General features: G+C 40.5%; 1 protein-coding gene across 1 annotated transcript in view; it reads right to left on the bottom strand.

The window, feature by feature from the left end:
• LOC138968551 (UDP-GlcNAc:betaGal beta-1,3-N-acetylglucosaminyltransferase 9-like) overlaps positions 1-21424 on the bottom strand; it is a 70807-nt gene that overhangs the window by 206 nt on the left and 49177 nt on the right. Inside the window, exon 2 of the mRNA XM_070341130.1 lies at positions 1-3358. This exon is cut by the window's left edge and continues 206 nt beyond it. Coding sequence (XP_070197231.1) covers positions 397-1674 — 1278 coding nt within the window. The 5' untranslated portion in view covers positions 1675-3358 and the 3' untranslated portion in view covers positions 1-396. The remainder of the gene's footprint in view (positions 3359-21424) is intronic.

Below are 21424 nucleotides of genomic sequence, written 5' to 3' on the forward strand. Positions count from 1 at the left end.
ATTTCATTTGTCTGAAAATTGTCAAAATCAACTCATTGATTAGAACAATAAAACATCCATCCATCCATCTCTCTCTCTCTCTCTCTCTCTCTCTCTCTCTCTCTCTCTCTCTCTCTCTCTCTCTCTCTCTCTCTCAACTCTTTGTCTCTTTATCTTCTGACAGATTAATTTTTAGGAAGAGCCCTTGATTTCATACAAATGTTTCAGGGCCGGCCACAGATATTTTCACAACAAAATGCCGAAAGTACTGGTATACGTCGTGACAAGAGGAAGCGTCGCATGAAAGAAAAAATACAGCTTAAAAGTCCCTGAATTGTCTTCGCCTGGCCCAGCCACGCGAGACGTCAGACGACGCTCCGTGACGTCACGCCACGTGTAACCAGACCCACCCCATCATCACAAGACTTTATGCGTCATGGCGTCCTGCAGGCGCGTAATGCTGGCGCGCTGTTTGGCCCAGGGGCTCAGTCTGTTGAGCGTGGCCTGCCATAGTTTCACCAACCCCGTCTCACTGTTGACAGCGCCCGCTAAGTAAGTCAGGTTTTTCTTGGGGTCTCTGTACTGCGCTAGCAGCTGTTTCTCGTTCAGCAGCAGGTTGGGGCTGATGTCTACGTAACGGAGAGAGTCTCGGCCCGCCAGCACGGGCAGCACGCCGTACACAAACCCGTCGTCAACGGGCACGTAGGCCGAGGAGAAGGATGCCCGGTACAAGCCCGGCACTACGTCCGTCGTCATGGCCAGCACGTAGCCCGAACAGAAGGCGGGCCAGTGAGTCCTGCCCGGCAACAGCGTCTTGGGCACGAACCAGCGGCTCTTGGGGTCCCTGATGATGGCGGAGGTGTTGGCGAGCTTGGCGTGGCACATGACGGTGCGGCTGTGGCCCGACAGGCGCTGCATGAAGGTCTCCAGCAGGCTGAACACGTTGACGAACATGTCGTCGTCCGCCTTGAGCACGAAGCCAGCCTGCGGGCAGTGGTCGTTGACCCAGCGCAGGCCCGTCACCGCCTTCAGCGTCAGGTTGGGGAAGGCGTCCGTAAAGTCGCCCTGCACCACGTCGCCGTACGTGGCCTGCTCCGTGTTGACGTGCACTTGAGTGGCGCGCTCCGCCCCGTCCCGCCCCAGCAGGAACACGCGCCTCACCGCCACGCCCTGCACCGACCCCGTCCCCGCCCACGTCTCGCGCAGGATGCGGCGCCTTTGGAAGTTCTTCACGAAGCTGTGGATGACGATCAGGACGTCCACCGCGCCTTTCCCGCACAGATGCGGGTTCTTGATGACGTAGCGTCGCAAGAACGGATGTCGCTGGTTCTTCCCAGGCACGAAGGGAGTCAGCGGCACGGCCTTGGTTCTGTTCTGCAGCCAGGGCGGGTCTGTGACGGGGCGGGCCGTGGGCTGAGTGGTGCCGCTGGTGGTGCCTCTCTCGCTGCTGGTGCTGGTGAGGCTCTTGATGACATGGCCGGCCTCCGTCAAGTCGTTAGCGTAGCGGCCGTTGTAGGCGCGCCTGGCGGCGATGTACTGGTGCACGAGGTCGTACTGAGACTGCTGCACCAGCGTGGCGGCCAGGAAGAAGAGCAGCGCCCCGAAGCTGACCACCAGCAGCACGAACAACTTCTCCATCGGCAACCACTTCATCGGCCACGACATCAGATAGGCGCTCAGCTCTCTGGCTTTCATTGTGCACAGCGTCTGGTGTTCCAGTGCACTCTGCGGTTGTGTAGAGAAGTACACCTGTGTGCACGTCAGATATCGCGTGTTTTTGTGCCGAGAAATACAAATCGGATGTTTGCCTTTAGCTCGGAGAAGTTCAAAGCAGACTGACGTCTTGCGTTTGATTTTGTCACGATCAAGAGACAGCGCTGTCTTACTGTACGTGTACCGCAGTTTGTTCTTGTTATGTATGTGTGTGTGCTGCTTTTTAATGCTTTGCACCAACTTTCTCTCCGTTTCAGAAAGAAAGGGGTCACATTTGTCCTCGAGGTTCCTCGACTTGCTTGCACATCACACTGATTGACGGCAGGTCTCGGAGAACAGAGCAACGTTAAAACAATCACGCTATTTGCTCTTCAAGTTCTTTGCAATGTCAACAATTCAGAAATATGGTGCGGTTGCTTCGTTCTCGTGCCGTTAACTCAATTTCTCTTTCCGATTTGGCTTGAAACGCAAAAGAAGCTTCAGTTTCAAACTAAAAGTTGCACGCCGGGTATTCTCCCGCAACTTAGCTCTCTGTGTTTATCATCAGAACGAGCAGGAAACCTCCATAAATCCACGAACGAGACAATAACACCCCAAGCAGTATAATTATAGCGTAGGCATGGACAGACCCTGAAGGGACATCGACACGGGTGTCTTCAGCCAGTAAGCAGCACACAGACGAGGAATCCTTGAGTGACCTGGAGTGTGTGCGTGATTTGTACAGGAGCTTTTGCAGGTGTGATTTACAGTAATGACTAATGTCAAGACTGATGGGTGCGCCTCATTAACAACATCATAAAACAGAAACTACTTAAGTCTCCTGCCTGCAGTGTGCTCCTTACGGACTTGATAATGGCTACACTCTATAGTCTTCTGGTCGTTGTGAAATACTATTCGCTGCTCTGAGAAACGTTGAGAATGTATCAATCGTTTTTACCTGGCAAAAGTGAACTCAGCGGTTGACACTTCGCTGACACTGATGTTACCTGAATATCAACAGCTGCAGCCGCTTTGGGTTACGACAATAGTATACTCAGGATTAACTCTGATGGACTGTTTCTGATGTTTTGTTATTGTTATTGTTGTTGTTGCAGTTCGGTTGTTGTAGTAGCTGCTGCTGTTGTTTTTACACTTGTTGTTACTTGTCGTCACCGTTGAAGTTGTTGTTGTAGTTGTTGTTGTTGTTGTTGCTGTTGTTGTTGTTGCTGTTGTTGCTGTTGGTGTTGTTGGTGTTGGCACATTTCCAATTTCTTACTGCAGACTTTTTCCTGCGCTTGTCTTAAGACCTACTACTGCTTGTGTCACACTCCACAATAAATACACTTTCGGATTAAGCGATGAGACCACTGCGTGTTTTGTCTAAGTACTCGCTAAGCGCTCCTCACGTTTTCACTTCAACAACGCCATCCAGATTTACAATCCCCTCCATATCGCAGCTCCTCGAAACACTACCGTAGATATTGTTGGAATGCTGAGAACTCGCGGCGATCGTGACCAGAATGGTGAAATTACACTCATAACTGAAGACTACGCTGGATGATTCATTTGCTGTTGATGGCGATAGTGTTGTTGTTGTGATGGCGGGCACAGTAAAAATAGCCACGGAAGACGTGGTGAGTTGATGTCCAGTCTTCAAGCAAAGGTTCCGATGTTTGCACTCCAATACCTGATGACAAGAAAAAAGAAAACGCAAACTCAGTCAAACGTTTGATCAATTCCTTTATTGCTCTCAATGTTGTTACACAAAACAAATCGTCAATGAAATTTGAAGCGTAGGCTTACATGTAAATAAGTGTGTTTGTGCCATGCCTTGTAGGTCAATTTCTCATTCAATGTGAGATTGTGCTGTGGACAGGTTGAAGTAGTTAGTTCGACTCCAAGCATTTCTCGTGACTTTAAACACCATACAGGCGTCCAAAAATGTTCATCATAGCCCAAAGACGGGTTTTTTCAAAGCATATAAAATAACGCGTAGAAACACTGCCTGATCATGTGTCACAATGGCCACACAAACAAGCAATGACAATGACAATGACAATGACAATTCTGTATTTAACAAGGGTAATAGATTAAGAGGTTACAAGAGAGGCCCTGTGATGACAGTGTGTCAAAGAGAGTCACGCAAGTGATGGGTGTAAGCGCAGTAGATTAAAGTGAGTGTGTTTACACTGGGCTTTTCCATGAATCCGCGTTTTCTGGTATTTTAGGCCTCACAAGAACGTATGACTAAAGTGTTCTCTGGCAAATCAAGTCCCAAAAAGGGTTTATGACTCTTTCATCCCAAACAAACCTCACACATGGAACCATTAGCCGGCATTTTAAATAATCTAAACCATCTTATCCCCCTCACTTCCCCCCTCTCTCTCTCTCTCTCTCTCTCTCTCTCTCTCTCTCTCTCTCAAAGATATGCTGTGCATAGTATATTCTGAACATATTTTTGTTGTACTATTGCTACATGTTCTATTGCTACCAGCTTGTATTTATAATTACCTGCATAGTATGCATTTGATTTTATGAATAACCACATAATTATGTATGCTCTTCATGCCTCATCATCATCACTGATCATCATCATCATTGTCATCATCATCATCATCATCATCATCATCATCATCATCGTCATCGTCATCATCATCATCATCGTCATCTTTATTATCACGTGCTGACGTTTTCCGACCTCCTTTTGTTGGGTTAACTTTTTTAACCTTTTAAATTTTAATTTTTTAATTATTATATATAATTGTGTGTCTATGCGTCCCAAGGACAGATTGTAAGAAAAGGCGTAGCCTTAAATCTTAATCCTTGTTAAATAAAGTTCAATTCAATTCAATTCTCTCTCTCTCTCTCTCTCACTCTCTCTCTCACTCTCTCTCTCTCTCAGTGTCCGTGTGTCTGTCTGTCTGTCTGTCTGTCTGTCTGTCTCTCTCTCTCTCTCTCTCTGTCCGTGTGTCTGTCTGTCTCTCTCTCTCTCTCTCTCTCTCTCACTCTCGCTCTCCATCTCTCTCTCTCTGTATCTCTCTCTGTCTCTCTGTCTCTGCCTCTGTCTCTGTCTCTATCTCTCTCTCTCTCTCTCTCTCTCTCTCTCTCTCTCTCTCTCTCTCTCTCTCTCTCTCATGGCTTACTCCTGAGATTGTAGAAGCTATGGCACTACGTGATTTTTTTAAGGAAAATCAAAGGAAATCAGAATTTAAAGCACAACGCAATAGAGTTACCGAGTTAGTACGCCAGGCAAAAAGTAATCATTTTCATAAATTGGTTGAAGACAAAAAAGATGTTGCCACGCTTTGGCAAGCCATAAATGAAGTGTTAGGTAAATCCCAGAGAAGAAATAGCAGATTAAATAGCGCCATTTCTCCTGACAAATTCAATGAGCACTTTCTGTGTTTGGCTGATCGATTGAAACAATCTAAAAATGTAAATGAAGAAGTCGAAGGTGGGGACACCCTGTTGTTTAGACTAAAAGAATTTTGTAGTCATAAATTGAAATCACAAGATTCATTCTCTATCCCAACTATTGCCGTACATGAAGTTGGAAAATTTATAGAAAACCTTCAGAATAATAAATCCATGGGGCCTGACAAAATCCCCCCGTCGTTGCTTAAATTAGCCCTACCGTACATAGTGGAATCCCTAACGTATGTGTATAATCTTTGCATTGAACAAAATATTTTTCCTGATGCATTTAAAACGGCAAAGGTCGTTCCACTTCCTAAAAATAAAGATGTGTCTGACCCTAATAACTTCAGGCCAATTTCATTGCTTCCTATTTTATCAAAGCCTTTAGAGAAGCACATCCAGAAGAATCTTCTGAACTACATGGAAAGGTACAAATTATTTCACAACTTTCAATCTGGGTTTCGTCCGAAACATTCCTGTAGTACAGCTCTTTCATCACTATGTGATAACTGGCTATCGGCAATTAATCGTTCGGACATATCAGGGGCTGTATTTCTTGATTTTAAGAAAGCTTTTGATCTTGTAGATCACACATTACTTTTACATAAACTCGCATTGTACGTGAACAATCCCGCAACGTGTTCATTCTTTAAATCATATCTTGTCAACAGAACACAGTATGTTTCTATAAACGGTAAAACATCTCCCAAAGGATGTTTAAAGAGTGGAGTCCCCCAGGGGTCAGTTTTAGGGCCTATCTTGTTTTGTGCATTCATTAATGACCTCCCCCTTCATATATCTAATTCCAAAGTTAAAACGGAATTTTTTGCAGATGATTCGACGCTTCACACAAGCTGTAGGACTGTTCAAGAAATTGAAATTTCCTTACAGTCTAGTCTGAATGAAGTCAACAGTTGGTGTAACCAGAATTGTATGATAGTGCACCCAGGAAAGACAAAAAGCATGATTATTACAACAAGACAAAAACACCAGTCACGACCTCTTAAGTTAAATCTTTCTCTGGAATCACAACCTGTTCAGCAGGTAACGGAACATCGTGTTTTGGGTGTGATAGTCGATCAAGAATTAAAATGGCAATCTCATTTACATTATATTTGTCAAAAAGTATCCAAGAATTTGTTTCTGCTATCAAAGTTAAAGCAATATGTCGATATCGCAACACTAAAACTATTTTATCATGCCCACATCTTATCCCATATTAATTACGCATCAACTCTTTGGGATGGCGTCTCTGACATTCACATGAAAAAATTAAACTCTCTACATCGTCGGGCAGCTAAAATCATGTTAATTAATGGTCCACAATTATCAGCTGATTTGAAGTTAAAGAATCTAAACTACCTGCCGCTAGTTAAACAGTTACAGTTTAATAAGACTGTAATGATGTATAAAGTATATCATGGCGAAGTGCCCATCTATATTCAGGACCTATTTCACAGAGTCACCGAAAGGTACGGGTCTATCAATTTTCTACCACCAATACCCAGGATTGATTTGTTCAAAACTAGTCAAGCCTTCTCTGGCGCTATGGTGTGGAACTCCATTCCGTCTGGAATAAGATCATTAACCTCACTAAAGAGTTTTAAACAAGCTCTGCATAATCATTTTATGTCTACCTAGATGGCTATACTAGTCTTAACACGTGCAAGTAGCTGTCAACAATTGGCAAAGCTTTATGAATTACACAAATATGTTCTTTATTATATGTATTATGTGGAATTTATGTTGCGATTTTCCATCATCACTTCATCATCATCATCATCATCATCATCATCATCATCATCATCATCATCATCATTATCATTTACACCATATAATCATTATTAGCATTAGTGTAAACGTTGGTATCGTGTGAATTTTACCGTCGATCACTTTCCATGTATTAACATGTTGCATGTTTCGCTTTCGATTTGTATGTTGCTTACTTTGCCATTTTATTGTTTATGTTTATTTGCTTGTTTGCTTACTTGTCAATTGTTTGCTGGTTCGTTCGTTTACTTTGTTTATTTGTCATGTTGCTTTACTTGTTTATCATTTATTAGATATTTGTATTAGAAATAAGGACCGGTTGTAAGAAAAGGCGTCGCCTTAAACCTCTATCCTTGAAAAATAAAGTTCCATCATCATCATCTCTCTCTCTCTCTCTCTCTCTCTCTCTCTCTCTCTCTCTCTCTCTCTCTCTCTCTCACGAATAATCCGGACACAGTCTTAGGTGCCTGTGTATCCGACCTTAGTGTAAGTGATCATAGTCCTGTAAGCTGTTCCAAATTGATGAAGTTACCCAAGGCTGAATCAAAAGGTCACACATATATTTCATACAGGTCTTTTAAACATTTTAATCAAGGTCTCTTCTTTAATGATTTGAATTGTTCACCTTTTGCTTCTGTGCTTAATTATACTGATCCTAACGAGGCACTTGAATCCTGGTATTCCCTCTTTATCGATGTGGTAAATCGACATGCACCGGTGAGGCGGAAACGAGTAAGACATCCTAAACTTCCTCCCTGGTTAACCATTGATATCATCGAAGCAATGGCGTATCGCGACCAGTTCAAGACAAACAAATTATTTGAAGATTATAAAAAAGCGCGTAACAGAGTAAAGAATCTTGTGAGAAACACGAAGCGATCATATTTTGATAAACTTGTGGGTAACAGCAAAGATGTTTCAAAAGTCTGGCGCGCCCTGAACACTTTTTTAAAAGGCAACTCCTCAAAAAATAGTAGTATTCCTGAAAATATAAAGGCCAACGACTTTAACGATTATTTTTTGTCCGTTGCTGAATCACTGGTAGATTCTCACTCAAAATCTCCAGGTACAGAACCACATTCCTGTTGTGAACGCTTGCAGGGGTCTGTTTTGGGACCTGTATTATTTTGCATCTATATAAATGATTTGCCCTTGTACCTACAGTCTGAATCTGTTGAGTGTCATATGTTAGCAGATGATACTACCTTACATGCAACAGGGAAAAGCCCTGCACAAATTCAAGACAAATTACAACAGAGCCTAAACGATGTTTCTGAGTGGTGTTCTGCAAATCGTATGCTTATTAATCCAGTAAAAACAAAGTCTATGATAATCAGCACTCGCCAAAAACATCAACTTTCAGAAATGACTCTGAGTCTGTCCCTAAATGAGCACTCCATTGAGCAAGTAGCTGAGCACCGTTTACTGGGACTTACTGTTGATAATAATCTCAAATGGCAGACTCACATCAATGGAATCTGCAAAAAAATTGCTAAAAACCTGTTTCTTTTGTCAAAGTTACAAAGCATTATTAATCTAGACACAAGAAAACTATTTTACAATGCCCACATAAAACCCCATTTTGATTATGCTTCCATAGTATGGGACGGGTGTAGTGAAGTTCACTTGAAGAAGCTGAACTCGCTCCAGCGTAGAGCTGCTAAACTAGTTCTGCCCAGTCCATCTCTTTCTACAAAGGAAAAGATGAAAAGTATTGGGATGTTAAGCTTAAACAAGAAGGGCAAAGCCCATACGACTCACATGCTTTACACATTTTTCCTACCAAAATACATGTGACCTTGACCCAAGGTCAAGGTCATCCAAGGTCATGCAACACACAGCTGTTAATTCAAGACATAGGAAGTACAATGGTGCTTATTGGCTCTTTCTACCATGAGATATGGTCACTTTTAGTGGTTCACTACCTTATTTTGGTCACATTTCATAAGGGTCAAAGTGACCTTGACCTTGATCATATGTGACCAAATGTGTCTCATGATGAAAGCATAACATGTGCCCCACATAATTTTTAAGTTTGAAACAGTTATCTTCCATAGTTCAGGGTCAAGGTCACTTCAAAATATGTATACAATCCAACTTTGAAGAGCTCCTGTGACCTTGACCTTGAAGCAAGGTAAACCAAACTGGTATCAAAAGATGGGGCTTACTTTGCCCTATATATCATATATAGGTGAGGTATTGAATCTCAAAAACTTCAGAGAAAATGGGAAAAATGTGAAAAATAGCTGTTTTTTAGGCAACATTTATGGCCCCTGCGACCTTGACCTTGAAGCAAGGTCAAGATGCTATGTATGTTTTTTGGGGCCTTGTCATCATACACCATCTTGCCAAATTTGGTACTGATAGACTGAATAGTGTCCAAGAAATATCCAACGTTAAAGTTTTCCGGACGGACGGACGTCCGGACGGACGGACGGACGACTCGGGTGAGTACATAGACTCACTTTTGCTTCGCATGTGAGTCAAAAAGCAGCTTTTGTATAATAAATGTTCATTTATGTATAAAGTCGTCTATAAGGACGCCCCAACATATCTTATACAACTCTTCAATTCATCTCCGTCATATTATTCAAACACTCGAAATAACCTTGCCTTGTCAAGGCCCCGCATCGATTTGTTTAAAACTAGTTTTTCTTATTCTGGTGCGTTCCTTTGGAATTCACTACATGTAAATATCAAGTCATGTCTGTCATTATCTTCTTTTAAAAGACAGCTCCGAAAGCACCTCTCTAACGACTAAGTCGGTGTACACTTTGTGCGAGTGTGTGTGAGGATATGTAAAAGAGAAAGTGTATAGTATGCTTCCATTAACAAGCACACTTTTGAATTTTTAATTTTTATTTTGTTATAACTTTCCCTATTGTTTTTTTTTAATTGTTTTTTTTATTCTTCATATTTGTTCTTTGTTTCATGTGTGTATTATAGTAGGGACTAGCTGTAAGAAAGGACCATATGGACCTAATGCTATCATCCCTCGGTAATAAAGTTTTCGAGTTCGAGTTCGAGTTCTCTCTCTCTCTCTCTCTCTAGCTTGTGAATTGTTTCTTGCAAGCGTGTGAATTGTTTCCAGCACGCTTGTGAATTCAGTGTTTCTAGCACGCTTGTGAATTGTTTCTTGCACGCGCGCAAACCAAGACCGCCTGCACGGTCAAAAAAGTGTTTTCTTACATCCCCGCGTGTAATGTGTATTTTGTGTGTGTTAGCATACGCTCATGCTTTTCATTGCCGGCTGTGTGAGTGTGTGTGTGTGTGTGTGTGTGTGTGTGTGTGTGTGTGTGTGTGTGTGTGTGTGTGTGTGTGTGGTTTTCGCTGGTCGTTTGCAATACCATGGCTGGTTGACTGTGTCAAAGGCATGGTTTTTGTGTATGTGTGTGAGTGTGTGAGTGTGCGTGTGTGTGAGTGCGTGTGTGTGTGTGTGTGTGTGTGTGTGTGTGTGTGTGTGTGTGTTTGTGTGTGTGTGTGTGGTTTTCGCTCGGTGTTTGCAACGCATTTAACCTTGATACAATCCAGGAACTCAAGCTTTATTTACTGTATACTATACTTTTATTATTTCCTTGAGTGTACTTTTTTTTTTTAAATCGTCTGGGAAGATATTATTAATTCCAGGACACTGTTTGGTATGTTGCAAAACAAATTAACTAATTAACTCTGGAATGTGTGCGTATTTGTATACTTTAATTGATTTTAAGGACGCCAAATATTAGTTTTTATCAAGTGTCTGAAGACACTTTTATATTATCATGACTTGTTCTGGCATGTTGCTAAACAGCTTTACTGATCAAAAACAAAATCGGAAATGCGTCTGTAGTGTTAAAAGTGTGCACTTTAAATTGAACTTTCGCTGTGTTGAATGGGTTTTTTGTTTTTCAATAGGTGTGTGAAGACATTATTTTTTCAAACCTCTTTCTGGCTCGTTGTGAAACAGAATTAAAACTAATCAACGAAAATGCTTAATTGCGAGTGTACTTTGTCTACGCAGCAGAATCCTTAATTACATTTGTTAATCACTTTTCCTTTGTTAATATAATGAGTTTTCAAATATTTTTGATTGTGGTTTAGATCGACCTCATGTTAATTTTGTGTGTGAAGGATGAATAAAGACTGCAGGTGGGAATTGATTTTTATTCCCGCTGACGTGCAAGAGTTGTTGACCTTTTGCTGTTTTGATTGTGTTCTCGTGTTTGTTTGCTTGCTTGTTTCTCTGTTTTGCGCGATTGTAACGCGATGATTATTTGTGAGTTTGAATTTGTGGGATAGCGTACCGTACACCGGTTAAATACTACCTCATGGAAAATCAAGCTTTAAATCAATGAATAGCCCTTCAAACAGTTAAATTGAATTTAAAACAAAAAGCCTCACAGCAAAAGATCTAAGCAAATCCCTACGAGTCGAGTTAGTTCTGACGAGCAGTATAGATATTCGATTACCGACGATCCACAGCATAGAAAAGAAAGGATGATGTAATTATATTGTACGTTTTTTTTTAGTGTGTGTTTTTGACCAAAATATGAGACCGGCACGGTTGGCCTAGTGGTAAGGCGTCCGCCCCGTGATCGGGAGGTCGTGGGTTCGAACCCCGGCCGGGTCATACCTAAGACTTTAAAATTGGCAATCTAGTGGCTGCTCCGCCTGGCGTCTGGCATTATGGGGTTAGTGCTAGGACTGGTTGGTCCGGTGTCAGAATAATGTGACTGGGTGAGACATGAAGCCTGTGCTGCGACTTCTGTCTTGTGTGTGGCGCACGTTATATGTCAAAGCAGCACCGCCCTGATATGGCCCTTCGTGGTCGGCTGGGCGTTAAGCAAACAAGCAAACCAAAATATGACATTTTACACAGATCGATACAGACATTAGTGCGGTGTCGGAGAACAAGGACTGTCTTAATATTTGCGGCAAAATACAATTTATAACACTTATGGATCAATCCAGTCAGTTAAGTTAAAAAACAAAACAAGTCGCGTAAGGCGAAAATCAAGTAGCTGTCGAACTCACAGAATGAAACTGAGCGCAATGCAACGCAGCAAGACCGTATACTCGTAGCATCGTCAGTCCACCGCGCACGGCAAAGGCAGTGAAATTGACAGGAAGAGCGGGGTAGTACTTGCGCTGAGAAGGATAGCACGCTTTTCTGTACCTCTCTTTGTTTTAACTTTCTGAGCGTGTTTTTAATCCAAACATATCATATCTATATGTTTTTGGAATCAGGAACCGACAAGGAATAAGATGAAAGTGTTTTTAAATTGATTTCAAAAATTTTATTTTGATAATAATTTTTATATATTTAATTTTCAGAGCTTGTTTTTAATCCGAATATAACATATTTATATGTTTTTGGAATCAGCAAATGATGGAGAATAAGATGAACGTAAATTTGGATCGTTTTAGAAAATAATAATTTTTTTTACAATTTTCAGATTTGTAATGACCAAAGTCATTAATTAATTTTTAAGCCACCAAGCTGAAATGCAATACCGAAGTCCGGGCTTCGTCGAAGACTACTTGATCAAAATTTCAACCAATTTGGTTGAAAAATGAGAGCGTGACAGTGCCGCCTCAACTTTCACGAAAAGCCGGATATGACGTCATCAAAGACATTTATCAAAAAAAGGAAAAAAAGGTTCGGGGATATCATACCCAGGAACTCTCATGTCAAATTTCATAAAGATCGGTCCAGTAGTTTGGTCTGAATCGCTCTACACGCACGCACACACGCACACACACACATACACCACGACCCTCGTTTCGATTCCCCCTCGATGTTAAAACATTTAGTCAAAACTTGACTAAATGTAACAATTCACGGTTGAACGCACATTCAATGCCGCCAAAATATGAGTTTTAGTCGGCCCATGACGTCACATGGCTCAAAAAAAGGGAAATCCAGTGTTCAACCTGACGGGAACAGCATGCAACACAGCAATCACAGTGCTATGGTGGTATGCAGACATCAAAAGTGAAAATTACACATATACCACTGTGATATCAATAATCATCACTTTTGGCACTAAATTGTCGTCATACAGTATTCTTCAAATGTGTCTCTGTGGTGGTGCTCACGGAAAGCACACAAAGCTTTAGGAGCGCCCTTGTGGCTTTGCTGTCACAGTTCCGTGATAACTTATCTCTATCCGCCAGGGGCAAAATCTTTAGCGCCTTTGGTCAAATGTAAGTCCGATTTGAGGCCAGAGGGCTTTGCCACTAGCGTCGCGATAACAGTGCTTGGAGGTTTGTTCGACACAGCTGGGGACCAGTGTGTCCCATGTTGCGCGAACAATATTGTTCTTTTCAAGGAGACATTTTATACCACAGGATTTTTTGTGATTAAATGCACACTCCTTCCCGTGTAAAGGGTTTGGTTCACCATCTCGGATATGACCAGAATGTTACATGGGTTAACACCATCCCTCCATTTATTTACATTCCACAGTGGGAATTTTGTGATGATCTTTTGAAAGCGACTAGTGGCTTTTTCAGAAAGTAATTAATTAAAACAAATCCAAACTCACCACAGAAAGCAGTCAGGGTGTGGTGATTTGTGGTATGTGTTAAAGTAGAGGACTGGTTTTATCCCACTTAAAAACCTGGCTAGATCTCAGATAGTAAGTTGAACTGTTTTCACGAGAAGGGGTGTGCCTCTAATAAATGCCGTTTCACACATCCCAAAAAATAAAAATAAAGATTTTGATTAAGTTCATAATCTACAATGAGTACTAGTATAAACTCTGTTTCTACTTTTAGTACATTGCAATCATTTTAAAATACATTCTTGGTATAACATGGAAACTAGAGGGTTTGGCATACATTTTTTTGTTGAGAGAAAAAAAAAACACATAGCCTACAAGACATTTTTTTTTAAGTGTTTGTAAAATACATTCACTTCAGTATTTATAACAGAAATCAACAGATTACACAGGACAGATTTTACAAGAAAAAAGATTACATAACTTTAACCCTGCAGTGTTGATGAAAGAAATCAAAGACATTACATTCTATTTCTCATTTTTGTTCGCAGCGGAAAAAAATGTCATTGCAAAGCCGGCGTTGTGGGCGTATTTTATCAGCTAAAACTGGAACATGGGAACTTTGTATGAGCATTTCCGTTTCACGTTTCATTTTGACTGATCTAGCTACGACCTCATTTAAACAGAGCCATAGTTTAATGTGGGATGTTTTTTTTGTTTTTTGTTTCTTTTTGTTTTTGCTCAGTTGTTCACTATTTTTTTTAAAGCGACATTTCCTCTCGTCTTAGATTTGTTTACGTTTATACACGGGTTGATAGCATCCTCAAAATAAAACAAATTCCAAAAGTCAACAACATTGCTGTTTCCATGAGCAGGATTCGACAATCTACAGACATAACTGCACCGTTCTATCCATGATCACAAACGCGGGGGAAGAAGCATCGTATCGTATGAGTATTGAACGTACCTCCCTCATCAATTGTAGGCTGAAACTGCGTACTACAAAGGGCATCCGATAAGAACACAAACCGAACTAAAGAGGCCACGGTATGAGCGAACCCACAAAAAGAGAAAACAAGTCGCGTAAGGCGAAAATACAACATTTAGTCAAGCTCAGTCGAACTCACTGAATGAAACTGAACGCACTGCATTTTTTCCGCAAGATCGTACACTCGTAGAATCGTCTGTCCACCGCTCGTAGCAAAGGCAGTGAAATTGACAATCCAGAAAAACGCGGTAGCGGTTGCGCTGAGGAGGTTAGCACGCTTTTCTATATTTCTATTCTTTTTATATTTAGTCAAGTTTTGACTAAATATTTTAACGTAGAGGGGGGAATCGAGACGAGGGTCGTGGTGTATGTGTGTGTGTGTGTGTGTGTGTGTGTGTGTGTGTGTGTGTGTGTGTGTGTGTGTGTGTGTGTGTGTGTGTGTGTGTGTGTGTGTGTCTGTCTGTCTGTGTGTGTGTGTAGAGCGATTCAGACTAAACTACTGGACCGATCTTTATGAAATTTGACATGAGAGTTCCTGGGTATGAAATGCCCATACGTTTTTTTCATTTTTTTTATAAATGTCTTTGATGACGTCATATCCGGCTTTTCGTGAAAGTTGAGGCGGCACTGTCACGCTCTCATTTTTCAACCAAATTGGTTGAAATTTTGGTCAAGTAATCTTCGACGAAGGCCGGGGTTTGGTATTGCATTTCAGCTTGGTGGCTTAAAAACTAATGAGTGAGTTTGGTCATTAAAAATCTGAAAATTGTAAAAAAAAAAAATTTTTTTATAAAACGATCCAAATTTACGTACATCTTATTCTTTATCATTTTCTGATTCCAAAAATATATAAATATGTTATATTTGGATTAAAAACAAGCTCTGACAATTAAAAATATACAAATTATGATCAAAATTAAATTGTCCAAATCAATTTAAAAACACCTTCATCTTATTCCTTGTCGGTTCCTGATTCCAAAAACATATAGATATGATATGTTTGGATTAAAAACACGCTCAGAAAGTTAAAACGAAGAAAGGTACAGAAAAGCGTGCTATCCTTCTCTGCGCAAGTACTACCCCGCTCTTCTTGTCAATTTCACTGCCTTTGCCGTGCGCGGTGGACTGACGATGCTACGAGTATACTGTCTTGCTGCGTTGCATTGCGTTCAGTTTCATTCTGTGAGTTCGACAGCTACTTGACTAAATGTTGTATTTTCGCCTTACGCGACTTGTTAACTGTCTGAACGTGTTTTTAATCCAAACATATCATATCTATATGTTTTTGGAATCAGGAACCGACAAGGAATAAGATGAAATTGTTTTTAAATCGATTTCGGAAATTTAATTGTAATCATAATTTTTATATTTTTAATTTTCAGAGCTTGTTTTTAATCTGAATATAACATATTTATATGTTTTTGGAATCAGAAAATGATGAAGAATAAGATAAACATAACTTTGGATTGTTTTATAAAAAAATATTTTTAATTACAATTTTCAGATTTTTAATGGCCAAAGTCATTAATCAATTTTTAAGCCTCCAAGCTGAAATGCACTACCAAAGTCCGGCCTTTGTCGAAGATTGCTTGGCCCTAATTTCAAGCAATTTTATTGAAAAATGAGGGTGTGACAGTGCCGCCTCAACTTTTACAAAATGCCGGATATGACGTCATCAAAGACTTTTATCGAAAAAATGAAAAAACCGTCTGGGGATATCATACCCAGAAACTCTCATGAAAATTTTCATAAAGATCGGTCCAGTAGTTTACTCTGAATCGCTCTACACACACACACACACACATACACACACGCACACACACACACACACATACACCACGACCCTCGTCTCGATTCCCCCTCTATGTTAAAACATTTAGTCAAAACTTGACTAAATGTAAAAAGGCAGTCTCACCAACTCATCACCACCACACATAGTGGAGGGCATAAAACGTTTCTTCACAAACACGGTGTGTCAACTGATTCCGTTCATCCACCGGATGTTTCCGTTCATCCGCAGGATGTGTCCGTTCATACAGCCCCATTTTCGTCACTTGCTTCGGGAAAAACGTTGTGGTAAGTCGTGTGGGCAGCGCGCTTGTGTGATATTGAAAGAATAAGGTAGCGAAATGGTTGGGCTATGTGTACGATAAGTACCAAGGTGCTAGTGAATCCTAATAATAACACACGCGGGCCGAACGTGGCAAAATTGCCTGATTTTTTAACATTTTCTTGTTTTTCTCGCTCTGTTATCGAATCTGACCCTTGATTTGCACATGATCACCAAAACCATTGCCTGTTACGACATTTCGCTTGAACAGAAGTTTATAGAAACCCATGGCTTTTGTACAATCACTTGTCTTTTGAAAACATACAGATTCCGTTCATACCCCATGTTTCCGTTCGTACAAAAGTGCATGTTTCCCTTCGTACGAAAAGCGTTTCCGTTCATACACATTCGTTAGATCAGAGTGAAACAGGCCCCCACTACAAGTTCTGTGTATTCCAATCGTTTTCAAATAGCACAAAGTACGAATGCGTGTGATATTGGACCTATGTGAACCATAAGACGAATTGAATTTGCAAAAAACAGTTTTGTGTCCGTTCGTACTGATTTTGACGGGAAAATGTGTCCGTTCGTACCACTTTCATCAAATTGTTTCCCTTCGTACCCTTTTCAGTAATGACGGTGTTCAGTGACGGAGCTTTCTGTGTGTTTTGATAAGAACGAAGATTGATTTGTGCAGTTGTGCTTGCTTTGCAGCACTGCAACTAAGACTGAACTAAGTAACATGTACATTTGTATGTTACTCCTATCATATGCCATTTTGCTTCACCTGTGATAATCATGAGCAGAATTTAGACAAATCAAGAAAAAACATTATCAAGGCTCTATCAGTCCTTTTTATATTTAGTCAAGTTTTGACTAAATATTTTAACATCGAGGGGGAATCGAAACGAGGGTCGTGGTGTATGTGCGTGTGTGTGTCTGTGTGTGTGTCTGTGTGTGTGTGTGTGTAGAGCGATTCAGACTAAACTACTGGACCGATCTTTATGAAATTTGACATGAGAGTTCCTGGGTATGAAATCCCCGAACGTTTTTTTCATTTTTTTGATAAATGTCTTTGATGACGTCATATCCGGCTTTTCGTGAAAGTTGAGGCGGCACTGTCACGCCCTCATTTTTCAACCAAATTGGTTGAAATTTTGGTCAAGTACTCTTCGACGAAGCCCGGGGTTCGGTATTGCATTTCAGCTTGGTGGCTTAAAAATTAATTAATGACTTTGGTCATTAAAAATCTGAAAATTGTAAAAAAAATTAAAAATTTATAAAACGATCCAAATTTACGTTTATCTTATTCTCCATCATTTGCTGATTCCAAAAACATATCAATATGTTATATTTGGATTAAAAACAAGCTCTGAAAATTAAATATATAAAAATTATTATCAAATTTTTTTTTTCGAAATCAATTTAAAAACACTTTCATCGTATTCCTTGTCGGTTCCTGATTCCAAAAATATATAGATATGATATGTTTGGATTAAAAACACGCTCAGAAAGTTAAAACGAAGAGAGGTACAGAAAAGCGTGCTATCCTTCTTAGCGCAACGAATACCCCGCTCTTCTTGTCAATTCCACGGGCACTGCCTTTGCCACGGGCGGTGGAGTGACGATGCTACGAGTATACGGTCTTGCTGCGTTCAGTTTCATTCTGTGAGTTCGACAGCTACTTGACTAAATATTGTATTTTCGCCTTACGCGACTTGTTACATTTAGTCAAGTTTTGACTTAATGTTTGAACATAAATGGGGAATCGAAACGAGGATCGTGGTTTATGTGTGTGTGTGTGTGTGTGTGTGTGTGTGTGTGTGTGTGTGTGTGTGTGTGTGTGTGTGTGTGTGTGTGTGTGTGTGTGTGTGTGTGTGTGTGTGCGTGCGTGCGTGCGTGTAGAGCGAAACTACTGGACCGATCTTTATGAAATTTTACATGAGAGTTCCTGGGATTGATATCCCCTGACGTGTTTTTCTTTTATTCGATAAATATTTTTGATGACGTCATATCCGGCTTTTTGTAAAAGTTGAGGCGGCACTGTCACACCCTCATTTTTCAATCAAATTGATTGAAATTTTGGCCAAGCAATCTTCGACGAAGGCCGGACTTCGGTATTGCATTTCAGATTGATGGCTTAAAAATTAATTAATGACTTTGGTCATTAAAAATCGGAAAATTGCAACAACAAAAAAATTTATAAAACGATCTAAATTTACGTTCATCTTATTCCTCATCATTTTCTCATTCTAAAAACATATAAATATGTTATATTTGGATTAAAAACAAGCTCTGACAATTAAAAATATACAAATTATTCTCAAAATTAAATTGTCGAAATCAAATTAAAAACACTTTCATCTTATTCCTTGTCGGTTCCTGATTCCAAAAACATATAGATATGATATGTTTGGATTAAAAACACGCTCAGAAAGTTAAAACGAAGATGGTACAGAAAAGCGTGCTATCCTTCTCAGCGCTACTACTACCCCGCTCTTCTTGTCAATTTCACTGCCTTTGTCATGAGCGGTGGACTGACGATGCTACGAGTATACGGTCTTGCTGAAAAATTGCATTGCCTTCAGTTTCATTCTGACAGCTTGACTAAATGTTGTATTTTCGCCTTACACGACTTGTTTTATAAATATCTTTGATGGCGTCATATCCGACTTTTTTAAAAGTTGAGGCCGCACTGTCACACTCTCATTTTTTTATCAAATTGATTTTAAAACTTTAGCCAGGCAACCCCCGTACTATGGGATTGCATTTCAGCTTCAAAGCTTAAAAAATGATAAAAAAACCGTTTGGTCATTAAAAATCTGAAAATGCTAAAAGACTGAATGTCTAGGTTTAGCTTGCAGAAAGCATATTTTGAACAGGTTTCACATAAGTTTAGATCTTTGAAATGACATTGTGTAAGGAAACTGGAAGAAGACAAACTTATAAAAATGTTTGCTCTTCAGTAAGATTTTAAACAGGGATGGTATTGCACCAGAAAAGCCACAGTCGCGTGTTGTTGCACTCATGAACAACATGCATTATGGGTTATACATAAGTCGAATTAGGGGTATTAAAATGCTAATTGCACAAGCTTTCTACCAAAAATCACAAACGTCATGAAAAGCGTACGAAGGGAAACAATTTGATGAAAGTGGTACGAACAGACACATTTTCCCGTCAAAATCAGTACGAACGGACACAAAACTGTTTTTTGCAAATTCAATTCATCTTATGGTTCACATAGGTCTAATATCACACGCATTCGTACTTTGTGCTATTTGAAGACGATTGGAATACACAGAACTTGTAGTGGGGGCCTGTTTCACTCTGATCTAACGAATGTGTATGAACGGAAACGCTTTTCGTACGAAGGGAAACATGCACTTTTGTACGAACGGAAACATGGGGTATGAACGGAATCTGTATGTTTTCAAAAGACAAGTGATTGTACAAAAGCCATGGGTTTCTATAAACTTCTGTTCAAGCGAAATGTCGTAACAGGCAATGGTTTTGGTGATCATGTGCAAATCAGGGGTCAGATTCGATAACAGAGCGAGAAAAACAAGAAAATGTTAAAAAATCAGGCAATTTTGCCACGTTCGGCCCGCGTGTGTTATTATTAGGATTCACTAGCACCTTGGTACTTATCGTACACATGGCCCAACCATTTCGCTACCTTATTCTTTCAATATCGCACAAGCGCGCTGCCCACACGACTTACTACAACGTTTTTCCCGAAGCAAGTGACAAAAATTGGGCTGTATGAACGGACACATCCTGCGGATGAACGGAAACATCCGGTGGATGAACGGAATCAGTTGACACACCGTGACAAAAGAGAGGGAGAAAAGAGAGAGAGAGAGAACTGTACCTTTGAACCTTATTTGAGAAAGATAAACAGGTTTTAGGCACATTTTTTTCCAATCTGTCTTGACAAAATGTCTTTCGCACGTTCTGTAAACATACCTACTAATCAAGTAGTCCGGTACTGAACAAACACACACCATCAGAAAAACAGCACTTCAGATATACTCAAAATAGTATTAATAGACATTCATTAAAAAAAAGAGGTTAGACAGTTCAAGACTATTTATTGATGTTAGTCAGATTTCTTTTCTTCAGTAATTGTGCTGAAATGCATGGCCTTGAAAATGTTAGGCATCATTGACGTCACCTTTCCCACGGCGTGAAAGAGTTTGGCGATCGTGCTAAAATGGCATAAGGATATATAATATATCACATTTTCCTATGAGGTTACCCTCGCGGAATCTCGCGTTGCTTTCTCCCTGGGGAGGGCGAGCTACCGTATAGTGCGGCAACGTTTTCGGCTAGTTCAAATAAGTTCGACGACTGGCAACACCAAGCCTGTCAAATACATCTAATATGTAAAGAGGCACACAAACAGACGGGGCGAGCAGGCAACACCAAGCCTGTCAAATACATCTAATATGTAAAGAGGCACACAAACAGACGGGGCGAGCAGGCAACACCAAGCCTGTCAAATACATCTAATATGTAAAGAGGCACACAAACAGACGGGGCGAGCAGGCAACACCAAGCCTGTCAAATACATCTAATATGTAAAGAGGCACACAAACAGACGGGGCGAGCAGGCAACACCAAGCCTGTCAAATACATCTAATATGTAAAGAGGCGCACAAACAGACGGGGCGAGCAGGCAACACCAAGCCTGTCAAATACATCTAATATGTAAAGAGGCACACAAACAGACGGGGCGAGCAGGCAACACCAAGCCTGTCAAATACATCTAATATGTAAAGAGGCACACAAACAGACGGGGCGAGCAGGCAAAACAACAAGCAATCACCACTTCACCATTGAACAATACATATTTACCAATAGCAAGACAAAATGACGTATAAATGGCAGCATAAAGTCAAGTCAGGTTATTCTCCGACGATAACAATAATTAATTTGAATATCACAAAAAGCAAAGAAGAAAATGATTGAGTCAAAAACTTGTAATTTCTATTTTATTTATAAAAATTTTAAAAAGAGAAAGAGGGAGACAGGGAGAGATGG

This window comes from Littorina saxatilis, linkage group LG6 (genome assembly GCF_037325665.1).
Source record: "Littorina saxatilis isolate snail1 linkage group LG6, US_GU_Lsax_2.0, whole genome shotgun sequence".
Lineage (NCBI taxonomy): Eukaryota > Metazoa > Mollusca > Gastropoda > Littorinimorpha > Littorinidae > Littorina > Littorina saxatilis.